The sequence below is a fragment of the Mustela lutreola genome, chromosome 7 (assembly GCF_030435805.1).
Source record: "Mustela lutreola isolate mMusLut2 chromosome 7, mMusLut2.pri, whole genome shotgun sequence".
NCBI classification, from domain to species: Eukaryota; Metazoa; Chordata; class Mammalia; order Carnivora; family Mustelidae; genus Mustela; species Mustela lutreola.
Genome location: NC_081296.1, coordinates 113,669,534 through 113,682,589, shown reverse-complemented (window position 1 = coordinate 113,682,589; position 13,056 = coordinate 113,669,534). Strand labels below are relative to the sequence as shown.

The following is a 13,056-nucleotide window of genomic DNA, read 5'->3' as shown; positions in this document are numbered from 1 at the left end:
GGAATGTTTAAGACATCTCTAATTTCGTAAACACAGTATCAGTAGTCTACTTTACTAATACACAATAAGATCTACCACTTTTCTCTCAGTTTTAAAAAAAAATTCTAAAGTCTACTACATTTTAGATAAAGGTATTCAGAAGCTCACCTCTCTTAATCGTTTCCTTTCTCTAGCTCCTTCTACTTGCCTCAGCAAAAGAAAAGCTAGGTAAAGAGATTATCTAGGTTGTACAGAGATAGCTAGGACATGCAAAGGTCAAAATCAGCAAGGAATAAATTCTGTAGATTCAATAAAATATGAAATTGTTACTTGTGTAATATGAAGTACATTTGAGAGCAAAAGAGGCTCCTGGGTGGCTCAGTGGGTTAGGCCTCTCTGCCTTTGGGCTAGGGATCAAGCCCTGGGGGCTCTCTGCTCAGCAGGGAGCCTGCTTCCCCTTCTCACTCTCTGCCTGCCTCTGCCTACTTGTGATCCCTCACTGTCAGATAAATAAAACCTTAAAAAAAAAAAAAAAAGCCAGCAAAAGAATATAATCAACCTTTTGATTTTTATATAAATTTAACCCAAGCTTCTTTTATATAAGGGTGGTTAATAATCCCAGCTAGAAATTCAGGGAATTTCTTGGCTAATAGCGCAATAATAAATGAAGTAACTGAATTTTAAAAATCTGTCACCAACATTATTCTAAATGAAAGAACACATTCTGGCATAAAGTTACCATCAAAGGTACAGGAGGGTGCAAATTTTATCTAGTTGCTTCACACCTTCCCCTCACCCAAGGTGCACATATTTCACAGGCCACATCTTGTTTTATGTTAACTTTTTAAAAAAAATATTTTATTTATTTATTTGACAGAGAAACACAGTGAGAGAGGGAACACAAGCAGGGGAGTGGGAGAGGGAGAAGCAGGCTACCCACTGAGCAGGGAGCCCCATGTAGGACTCTATCCTGGGACCCTGGGATTATTATGACTTAACTGACACAGCCATGCAGGAGCCCCACTTCTTTTTTTTTTTTTTTTAAAGATTTTATTTATTTATTTTACAGAGAGAGATCATAAGTAGACAGAGACGCAGGCAGAGAGAGAGAGAGAGAGGGAAGCAGGCTCTCCGCTGAACAGAGAGCCCGATGTGGGACTCGATCCCAGGACCCTGGGATCATGACCTGAGCCGAAGGCAGCGGCTCAACCCACTGAGCCACTCAGGCGCCCCAGGAGCCCCACTTCTTGTTTAACTCTTATAGGACTCCACTTCAGCCGACTTTCTTACTTGGCTGCCTCCCTTCTTTGATCTAAGGATGGAAAGTAATCCTTAGATTATTTTACAGTACCACTCAAGAGTCAGGTGCCTAGGCAAGAGTTAGATAATCATGGGGGGGGGGGGGAGTCATCAAAATATCACCCTCTAATTATCACAGATTTACACTTTAAGAAATTAATTCAGCTCTCATGGGTGAGCATTTCAGGGACAACAAGCTCCCTGTGGACATATCAGTCTTCAGTTTTAAATTATTAAATAAATCAGCATTCACAGCTGAGCCAAAATCAGCTCTACATTCTATTAGCTACTATAATAAATAGTGTTGGTATAATCTGAACAAATTCAAAGACTGTTGTAAGTTTTTGGTAACTGCTTAGCAATGTTTACCATGTGACAACATGATGTTGCTATAGAGTTCTTTGAAAAAAATTAGGCATTAGGAAACAAATTTTCAGACAAAGGTTTATTAACAAGTCAAGATAAGCAAGACCCAGCTTGAACTTACAGAAACATCTTCATAATGTGTTCATATAATGTCCTTCACATCAAACTATGAAAGGTCCTGTGTTTGTTCAAACCTGCAGTTTCACCTACCCTTTATTTCTTGTGGAATCCCCATCCTTCTTCCTCCCAAGAGTTTTTCTAGACTTCCCAATCCCAACAGAAAAATCAATAAAGCCTATCTACAGGAGTATCATCCCTAAAGATCAATTATCAACTTAAAATTCTTTTAAGACACTTACTTTTAAATAACATACAGATTTAGAATACTGAAACTTCTAAGTGCCTAACATATTCTAGGCATTTGGTCAAGGCATACTGAATAGACAGTGTTAACTGAGTTAAGAAAATTTAGTAACTGGCCATGCATTTGATAATACAGTATACCACTATGCTTTACTGATTTGTAAACTGAGACTCAAAGGGTTAAAAAGCACTTGTCCATGGACACAGATATTTTGGAGCACAGCCATGACTAAACAATTCTTATCTCCGAGTACAATGTTCCCTTCAACAGGTTATACTGTAATTATGGTCATCACTCTAGCCCTTCAAACCGAAATATAAAAAAATACAACCTGTGTTTAAAAAAAAAAAAAAAGAATGTCTAAAGAAATTTATGTAAATTTCCACCAAAAAAGAAAAAAAAAAAACCACCTTTTTAAAGCAGGCTCCATGCCCAGCATAGCCTCCAAGGAGGGGCTTGAACTCACAACACTGGAATAAAGAAAGACCTGAGCTGAGACCAAGAGTCAGAAGCTTAACCAACTGAGCCACTCAGGTGCCCCTAAAAAAGACATTTTAACGACTAGCATTCATTTTAACGACTAGCATTCAACCCTGTTACTTTGCAAATATATACTGAGGTAGCTAGCCAAACTTCCTGCTCTTATATACCTCTCCCATAACAAATTACTTCACTAATGTGAAAAATGTTTGATGATATGAAATCAAAAATGTCTTCAGTAACTTCTATGTGCACTTCTCATTACGGTTTCAATAATGTGTCACTGCAGCACCGTGCAGCTTAAAAGTAATCATCTCTACATGATTCAATGTTTATTCAGATATACAAGAGTCACACTTAAGAACAGAACTACAACATCAGGCAAGGAATGTTACTTTGTGCTTCAACTTATTTACTGACAAAGAAACATTAAAAACATTAAACCAAGGGTAACATCTATGATTAGAAAATAGGGGTGGGGTGGGTCACCACTTTCCTAATCATCTAATCTGTAAAGTGTTACAGAAATACAGTATTTGTAAAAGATCCAATATGTAAAAAATATAAAAGTTATAATAGTGAAATTGTTCCAGTTGAAGAGGAACTGGGGAGTAAGCCCTGCTGCCGAACTCCTATGAGCTCTGGAACCCCTATGGCTCAGCAGAGTACCATTTAAATAAATAAATACCCCCTTACTCTTCAGAGCTCTTTGCATCTAAAAACTGATTGTGTTTAAAATTCCACCATGCAAGTATGAAAAGATTAAGACTTCTTCCTCCAGAACAATTTTTGAAATTTTTAATTTCTTTCAATAATGTCAAAATCACCTACTCTGGGAAGTAATACCTATATCCCATTGATTTTTACAACTCCCATCACTCTCTCAATCACTTCTTAAAATTCATTATGCTCATTAGTGCAACCTGCAGAAAATTCAGGGGTGGGAATGGGGGCGGCGCATGTATTTCTTGGCTTGGACAACTTAAGTATGACCTTTGTGGATTTGTAAGTACCATGCGGTGCTTGAGAAGGGAGAAGGAAAAATACCTCAGGTGATGAAATTTTCAAAACGTATCTAAACTGCGGTTGGTAGAAGGCTCTCCACAGCCAGCTGTCTTTCAAGAGAATATTTAAATCTACAAGTAGAACAGAACCATACCTCAACCACCAAACTCTAAGAAGTTCATCACACAATTCACACAGCTAAAAATACAAGAAATCAGTGTGATTTACTTCAATGGATTTGTTCGATGCCTTAATAATGAATGGACTGGAGGTATCACCGACTTGAGTTCTTAAGGAGCCTCATTCTCAGCTCAGACCCCTGAAGCAAATCCTCCAGAATTTGGAGCCTCGAGGCCAAGTCCGGTCCAAAGGAAGCCTACCCCCTTCTTCCTCCAGGCCTCCCTCCCAGGGGTTGGAGCCCTTGGCCGCCCTGCGGGAGGGGGCGCCGCGACGCCCCACGCCTCGCTCGGGAAAAGTTCCGCCCGCCGTTCTCGGGCCAGGCTGCCCTGGGGCCCTCGCCCGCGCCGCGGCCACAAACACTTGCCGGGTGTCGGCGGCAGGAGGGTCGCGCCCCCTCCCCGCGCCGCCGCCGCCACCAACACCCCGCCCCCGCCTCCCCGCCGCCACCGCCCTCGCTGAGCGTTAACCCCTTGCGGCCCGCCGCCCGGCTTCGGGGAGGAGGCCGGGCCAGGGGGTGGAGTTGTCGTGTCTCCTCCCGGGAGCGCCCGGGCAGACGCCCGGCTTGTTTACAGGCCCCAGGCCCAGGCCTGGCCGCCACCGCCGCCGCGCAGGCCCGCCCGCCCGCCCGCCCTCGGCCCGAGCGTCGCGCTTACCCGGAGCAGCCGCGGGCGGGCAGGTCCCTGGTCGGCCAAGGCAGCGGCGGCGACGGCGCCCGGGGAGGGGGCTGGAAGGGGGTCACCGCGGCGGCTGCCGGCCAGGTCAGGCCGGGGGAGGGGGCGGAGGAGGGGAGGAGCCGGGCTGCGTCCGGGCCCCCGGCTCTCGGCGCCCTCGCGGCTCAGATCATCCGGGCGTTGGAGCGGGAGGCGGAGAGCGGGTCCCGGAGGAGGAGGAGGAAGAGCCGAAGACTCATCGCTTTCGCGCCCCACCTGCCTGGCGCCCCCCCCACCCCCCCTCCCCAACCACCCGTTCCGGCGCTGCAGCCGCGGGAGCACCCGAAGCTGCGGGCCGGGCCGGCGCCGAGACCACTGCTCCCTCGCTCCCGCGCGCGCTCCCGCCCCTAGCGCCGCCGCCGCCTTGAGCGCGTCCCCGCGCAGGCGCGCTCACGAAGGCGCCGTGCGGCCCCTCCCCGACTCCTCTGTCCGCCCCGCCCAGCGGGCTCGGCGGCCGCTACAGCTGCGGCGCGGCGGAGCAGCTGCAGAGACCCGGATGTCGTTGGGCAGGAACTGCGGCGAGGGCCAGCAGGCGGGGGAGGGGCAGCCGCAGATGACATCACTGCCCTACCCTGCTACTCTGGCCGCAGCCCCCTCGGCCCAAGGCCGAGGCCGAAGGGAACATCCGAATCCCGGTTCGGAACCGGGACTGGAGCTTTTATGCCCCCGGCTCGGGGGCTGGACAGGGTGCGTGATTGTAAGGAGTCCCGGACTTCGAGAGCTTCTCCAAACCCGGCAGTCCGTCGAGCGGGGACTCGGGAGCTCCCCCTAGGGCGTCGGCTCCTCCCGCCCCGGCGCTTCCACTTGTCTTAAATACACACCCCACTCCCTGCAAAGACGCGGTTCTCAGAACCTGGAAGACCGACCCCGTGCTTACGACCTCTCTCGGACGCAGTTGCGGCCTAGTTGCCGCACGGTGGCCGCGGCTAGAACGCACTGTTGCACCAGGCAGCCGCCAGACCCCCTCTCTTCCGGGGCCCCAGGCCTCTGGAGCCACCCTAGCCAGCGACCCCGGGAGCTTCACGCAGGTGCCCCTACCACACACCTCTCGTCCCGAAGGGCAACAACACCCTACCACCACCCACCCACACGCGAGTGCAACTGATACACGCACGGGGCACATGTTCTGAGTTTCTGGCACGTTTTCCATTCGTAGTTCATGGGATTCCACATTGTATTTATTTGCACATGTTAGTCACGTGATTCTGTCACAGGGGACCTCCAACGACCTCCTGCAAGGTTTAAGGAACACAAGATTTTCTTGAGAATAATCAGAAACGTAACAGCTGCTTCTAAAGAGTTAGAGATCAAGTGAACCTAATTGAAACTACATATGCAGGCGGCCAAAATCCAGTTTAGCTAGCTGGACTACAGAAAACCGACCCACGCTGTTTGCAGACGCCGGGATAGAATGACAACCCTAGGCGGCCAATGAATCGGAACTGGGAGCAGTACATCACCAGCACGATTTCCCATTGGATGGGGTGTCTTTCCCTCTCTCGTCAGAGACTTAACCTGTTCACGGACTTGACCTATACCACACTGGCTGCAAAAAAAAATTTAAAAGAAAAATCCGTGTTTTAAAAAATAGTCGCATAAAGAAAAACCCAAATAGTTCAGTGCAGGAGGCAAGTAATTTAAAAAGAACACCTGAAAATATTAGTCAAGTTGGGTTCTGGCCAATAAAGAGGTAAACTTGCGATGAGGCCTCTCTATTTTATCTCAGGAACTCACTGTAGCAATTTATACCCTGTTACTTTGTATATCCTAAAAGTACTTTGTTGCCCCAACTCTTAGATCAAAAGCAATTTGTTTATTCTTTCTGTCATTCAGCAAACACTTAGCTGTTTTTGAAGCTGTGAAAGCCATCTCCAATTTTTTCTGCATGACTTTTTTTGGAAGTTGTGTTCCTTTCACATTTAGGCCTGGAATCTGACAACAGGATAAAATAGTTTCACCAAACAGTGACTGGCTGGCCAATTCTTCGAGAAACCCAAAAATCAATCTACCCAATATCTATGGCGTTAGAATTTCTTAGAGTAAGAGGAAGATGGATCTTTTCCAGATATACAACATGAAAATAAAATTCATTTATGCACTTGGTCCCAGTATCATCTGAGGACACATTTCCTAATTACTTCTCCCTACGCTTGCCAAAATGAGGGAAATTAGATCAAAGATCTTTGAAACTGTGCCGTATTGAAATCCTTAATACTTAAGACAAGTAACAGCATGATTAGCATGCTGGTGGACTCATTACAATTGTGAAATTAAAGAGCCCAAGAGGCAACCACTATTTGAAGTGCCCTTGGAAAGCAAACTTTCTTATTCCTAAGGCAGAGCCTGGGTAGTCCATGAAAGTAGAGAGTAATAGAGAACTTGAAGGACTAGCTTATCTTTCTGCTTCCTTCCTTTAGGCTTCCATATCTTTGTCTCTCTGTTCTATACTTGTAAGAGAATCTGGGTCAATTATAGCAGAAAAGGCAGAAGGATAGAAAATAAGAGCATAAAGAGACTTTTAAGGAGGCTGCACAGTGTGCCACAGACTACTGATAAAGCTGTACCTTCCTACTATTTCTCATTTCTAGATACAGTTTGCAGGGACATTTTGGTATGAACTAGGAAATTCGTGGGTTATAAGGTAACATTTTCAAGTTTGGGACGAAGGTATCTTAATATTGTCTGAATAAATATGCTTGATATTATAACATTCCCTTCCTTATTATTATATTAAGTATTATGTTCCCAAAATGTTATGCTGTAGGCAAAACCCAACTATTTAGAAAGGAGAAAAGGACATTGAAAAAAGAGGGTTAAAATTTTTTTTGTTGTTTGAACTACAGGGGGACTCCTACCTGTATTTGCGTTGTTCAAAGTGAATTTCTGTGAAACCTCAGTGAGAACATATTCTCATAATTGTAATTTAGTAATTCTTACAGGTATATTGTAAAACTATCATGCTCTGCTTTGGAGTTATGTTTCAATCACCAAAGAGGAGGAGGATTTTCTGATAGACTGGCTTTCAAGTCCTGAATTTAACTGTGTGCTATCAGCTTAGTAATTGGGAGGCCTGGCGTGAGGAGGAGGCTGAGGTGAGGAAGCTTAATCTGGTTAGCTATACTCTCTCCTCTTTTCCTCGATAATCACAGTTAAAAGTGAAGGTTACATTACTTGTTACCAAATTGCTATTGTGAATCAATCCAGGAGGGTCACCCTTGAGACAGCCTGGCCTAGGCCTCTCAAAATAAATGTCAACAATATAAGTGATCCCTCCAGGGAGTACTGGAGAATTCCCCTCACCTGAGCCGTTCACCCTTTCACACTGAGGTCAGTCACTACTCAAGAGTCACAGAGCCAAGCAGAACAGAGTTTCAACTCTGCCAGCCTCCTCCACCTTCACTACCTGTTCCACGTGTCTTTTTCCCAAATATCCTCTTCATATGGCCTCCTCTTCTCTCTTTTTTCCTTATCACTCTTCTCCCTTTCTTCTGTTCTTTCTTAGTCCCCTTTGTCCTTCTTTTCCCCATTCTTCTTTTCTCACTTTTTCCTAGCTTAGTCCAAATTACAGCCTCTGCTACCCACTTTCTCCTGAAGTAGTACATTTCAGTGGATAGAGCCCCAAATTAATTTTGTTGGTGGGGGGTGTGCCCCCCACCCTGGCCCTCTTCCCTCCATCCTTCCCCCCCTCCCCCAACCATTTAGGGTCACGAGAAACTTAGGTCTTTAAAGTTCTGTCACAGAATGAAAAGGATTAGAAAATCCTGTCCTGTGTGACATCACTGAGGCAGCTCTGTCAGGTGGAGCAGATGGAAACTAGCAGCCTTGTATTGTCCCTGTGACGACTCCTGGACCTTTTAAGAGAAATGTGGGTCACCATGAACACCATAGGCCAAGTCCTAGGGAGTCTTCAGAGTAGGTCTCACCTCAAGAGAACTGTATATGGACAGCCCCATGACATTGGTGCAGGTCCTTTCAGGCAAATTCACTTGTTCAGCAGATAGTTATTGGATGCTGGGCTGGTCGTAGATAAGGACATGACTAGGCAAAAAGTCCCACCCTCAAGGAGTCGATATTATAATCAGGGATATAGATGAAGAAGCAAACAAATAAGGAAATTAAGATTATGATCAGTGCGGGCCGCCTGGGTGTCTCAGTTGGTTAAGCGTCTGTCTTTGGCTCAGGTCATGATCCCAGAGTCCTGGGATGGAGCCCCATTGGGCTCCCAGCTCAGTGGAAAGCCTGCTTCTCCCTCCCCCACTCCCCCTACTTGTGTTTCCTCTCTTGCTGTTTCTCTCTCTGTCAAATAAATAAAATCTTTAAAATAAAATAAACTTTAAAAAAAAGATTATGATCAGTGCTCTAAAGGACATAGATTGGGGACATGACTTGAAACAGGTGTTCAGACAAGCCCTTTGTACAAAGGAGTCAACTTTGCAAAGAATCAGGGAAAAGCTTTCTTGGCAGAGGGATCAACATGAGCAAAGGGTCTGATGTAGGATAGGCTTTGGCAGAAAAGTTGTCTACAGACCAAAGAGAAGTTCAGAAAATGCAAGGTATATATTTTATAAAGACGGTCACATTTAGAATTTCAACTTGGGATATTTGGGATACTTAATCCAATTCACTGTTAGGAAACCAGCTTGAGCAGAGAAGTATGGTCTATGCCAAATAACTTAGTGAATTGGTCTGGCCCCAAAAGCAAAGCAGCTTGAAAAATCAAAATTAAAAATTAAAGGACCTTTATCCGCTATTGAAAATAAAAAGCATTTTACAACCCGAGGGAGTGATCCCCTCAGACAACCCAACAGCAGCTAGAAATGGGTAAAAAGAATCCTTTTTCTTCCAAAATAGTTACTCTGAGCAGGGGAAGACTAACAAAAATTTGGACTTCTCAAGGACAATTTTTCTGGGTGTTTACTGTCTACTATAGACGTTAGAGAAGATCTCAAACCATATCTTTGAAAGCTACAACACATTTTCATCCTTAATGACGGTGGCCTGGTTGAGAACCAGTGATGAAATGAACACCATGATAAAGGCCTTTTCCTCTATCTGGCTGTGTTGTTTTCAAAGCACTGTCACTTAGGGCAGGCCATTTAATCCTCACAACATCCCTTATGGGTAGGCAGGGTAAGGACTGTTGCTCTCACCCTTTACAGAAGAGAAAATGGAGTGTCAGGTAGCAACAACACAGGGACACCAGAAGTAATCATTAGTACCCAGGTTTCTTCCCTGTCTGCTACAGATCATCTCTAGCATTTACACGTCACTAATAAAAGCAGCAAAGAGACTCCATGGGAAGCACATGGACTTCAAGCCAACAGTGGTGTATGGAACTGCCTTCTGCTAGCTCATGAGAGCCGACTATTAAATTTTCAGGAATTTTGGGGTGCCTGGGTGGCTCAGTGGGTTAAAGCCTCTGCCTTTGGCTCAGGTCATGATCCCAGAGTCCTGGGATCGAGCCCCACATTGGGCTCTCTGCTCAGTGGGGAGCCTGCTGCCTCTTCTCTCTCTGCCTGCCTCTCTGCCTACTTGTGATCTCTGTCTGTCAAATAAATAAATAAAATCTTAAAAAAATTTTTTTTCAGGAATTTTGCCAGCTGTTAAACAGAATAGTTATGAAAAATTAAATTATATAAAACTTCCAATTAAATAAAATTTAAACAAAGCTAATGTCTATTTAAAAACTCATCACTTCCAAACTATTTTAATGTATTTTATTATTATTTGTGCTCTTGAGGTTACTTACATATATTGTGCCTGTCTGGTGAAAATTCTCTATACCGTATTACTGCCCATTTCTTCTCAATGCTGTATTCAGTGACTTCACTTTGGTGGCTTGAAATTGGCTATGAAAGGAATATTTACACCATGGAAATCAGCAAGGGCCACAGACAGGGCTTGACTTAGGCTTCGTTAATTGTCTAGACTTAAGAAAGTGACAGAGAAACTGTTAAAGCAGATCCAACTTTAAAAAGTGTGTTGTATCTATAGCTGTGACATGGTGAATGGCACAGGACATCCAGTTCAGCAAAGGAGCCCTCACATCATTGACAAGTAAGTACCTATATACATGTTTGCTGTTTTAGTTTTATCGTAAATACTAACCAAGAGGCATGCCAGAATCACATTTGGAAAGCTGGCTGTTAAACATTTATCAGCATACCACTGGATCTGCATCTGCTATGACAATTGGGACACTTCCTGGCTCTGTGACCTTAAGTAAGTCACTTAGATCATTAGCCTCAGTTTCCTTCTCCATGTTCAAATCCCTTGAACATGGCAGGAGTTTAGGGGGACTGACCTGTGTGCAGTTGAAAATCAGCACATAACTTTTGTTCCCCCCCCAAAACTCAACTACCAATAGATTACAGTTGATCAGAAGTCTTACCAATAACATAAACAATTGATTAGCACATCTTTTATGTATTATACATATGTAAATTTGAGAAAAAAATGCTATTAAGAAGATCATAAGGAAGAGGAAATATATTTACAGTGCTGTACTGTAGAAAATCCATGAATAAGTGGACACATAGTTCAAACCCACATTGTTCAAAGGTCAATTGTATTTCCTCTCACTGTATTGTAAGATTTAGAATAGATGAGATGCCCTTGACCATCATATTCTTCTTCCTTCTCACTGGTAGATCCCTCTCTCACTACAGTTTGTATATGGATAATGCTCTCCCAGTCTCCCTCATAGCCTCGAGCACAGTGTCCCAATCCATGTGCCAGCACACACTAGTTTGTCCTGAATGGGTTAGCAATGTGACAAAGTATTGATCCCTTAAGCCCTTGGAATATTTGAGTGAGGATCAGCTGCTGCAACCTGAGACTGTCCTGTGTGGCCACAAGCAACCTCACTCAGGTACCCCTCTATGTCATAAAAATATTCTCTTTCTGTTTGTGTCATGATGTGAAAAAATTGAGAAGCATTGGCTTAAGGCATGTGTACATGATGCAGTTCTGACCAATGGAACTTGGGGAAAAGTCTTGGGAGATGGATCTGGGAAAGATTTTCCTCCCTAATAAGAAGAGTCACCCGAGAGACAATGCCTTCTTCAACCATATGCTGTTACATCTATGTATGAGCTGCAACTTCTGAGCCATCTTGCAAAGAACGAGTGTAACATGGAGAAGGTGAATAATGACAAAAGGTTGGTCCTGCACATTGTTGAACCATTGAGCCATCCCTGCAACACTTCGGAATTTATTTTGGGAGTGGATGATATTTCTCATTGTTGAAGCCACTTTTATTTTTGTAGTCAGTTATTTGTAGCTAAAAGCAACCAAATACAGCAGAACTGGTACATCCTTGACACCCAGTGAGTGCTCAGGAAGGTTAGCTAATTACCAAATTAGATCTTTTGCCTTTAGAAAATCTGATGAGGTGAGGTGTATACTTACCTTATCCCTTGATATTTGAAGGATTTGTTCTGTATGTAGATTCACTTTTAATCTTTATCTTGATTCTTTCTTAGAAGTGTTTTTAATTGGGTAGTAAAAACAGTAATTGAAAAATGAAGTCATTTTAGGTTTGAGAGCTATTGATTCAGAGACGTTGTTACGCATTTTCTTTTCTTGAAAGCTCTAGACAGACTAGAGCATTATCACATGAAAAAGGTGATAGAATCCCATCAGGTTCTGCAAAGTAGAACAAGAACCAATTCATGGGGATTACAGAGAGCACAATTCTAGTTCAATATGAGGGAAAGGGAATCAACAGGGACTAGAATATGCCAGGGTCTATACCAGGCCCCTTATGGGTGTTATTTAATTCTCACAACAACTTTGCAAACAAAGATCCTTCCCTTCTCTCTCTCTCACCCCCCCATTTTACAGAAAAGGAACCTAAGGCAGAGAAAAAGAGCTCTTTTGCAGACCTGAGACCGTGAGTCCAAAGTCACTGCTTTTTCAGTCCCAGAAGCTGACTGGGCCTTCTTGCGCTGTCTTTCTCTCTTCTTGAGGAAGTTTCCCATCCACGAAAAAAAGAACAAGTCCAAAAATGGTGCCCTTGCTGAAGATGTCTTGGAAAAATAAGTACACAGCACATCGAACAGCGAAATATTTCTCAAGCTCCATATAAAATCATCACTTATCTTAGAATTTTGTTTGCAGCTGTCACAAACTCCATTCTCCTGCCCTCTCCACTCATGAAAAATTTCTCTCCTCCTGTTTCCTAAAACTTTGTCCTTTCTTTTTGGCTGATTCTTTACAAATCCTACTTAGCAAGACAAAAACCAGCATAACAACCATTGACGGCCACCCTAGGGGTTTTTAGAAAGCACCCCGCCATTGGTACAAACATGGCAGAGGCCTCTTTGTAGAGAAGTAGCAGGTAGAAGGAAGAATTCAGATTAGCCTGAAGACTGACAGCTATAGAGCCTGCCAGGCGGGTCCATGGTAAGTGTGAGACCCGGGTCGGTATGACGACAGGCAGTAGCAAAAACTTCATTTTGTTTGAAGATATTCATAACAATCATTTTTAATATTTTAAACATGTTAAAGCCAAAGAGGATATTCCAAAGCCTATCTCTGCTGTTTATCCTGTGGACAAGTCATTAACCTCTCTCAGCCTTGGTTTCTTCATCAGGAACACAGGAATAATCAACATGCCACATGGCCCAATAGCAGTGGCGCAAGAAAATGTAACTGTGACTTTAAAGCACA

General features: G+C 44.1%; 1 protein-coding gene across 3 annotated transcripts in view; it reads right to left on the bottom strand.

The window, feature by feature from the left end:
• The window catches only part of PPM1A (protein phosphatase, Mg2+/Mn2+ dependent 1A), a 46,205-nt gene extending 38,135 nt beyond the window's left edge, over positions 1-8,070 (bottom strand). Inside the window, exon 1 of one of the 3 annotated variants that reach the window (XM_059182242.1) lies at positions 7,787-8,070. In XM_059182242.1, coding sequence (XP_059038225.1) covers positions 7,787-7,985 — 199 coding nt within the window. In that variant the 5' untranslated portion in view covers positions 7,986-8,070. Of the gene's footprint in view, positions 1-3,535; positions 3,625-4,326; positions 4,761-7,786 lie in introns of those variants that run through there. The other 2 variants (XM_059182243.1, XM_059182244.1) reach the window with 2 other exon arrangements.
• Between the last annotated feature and the right edge of the window lie 4,986 nt (positions 8,071-13,056).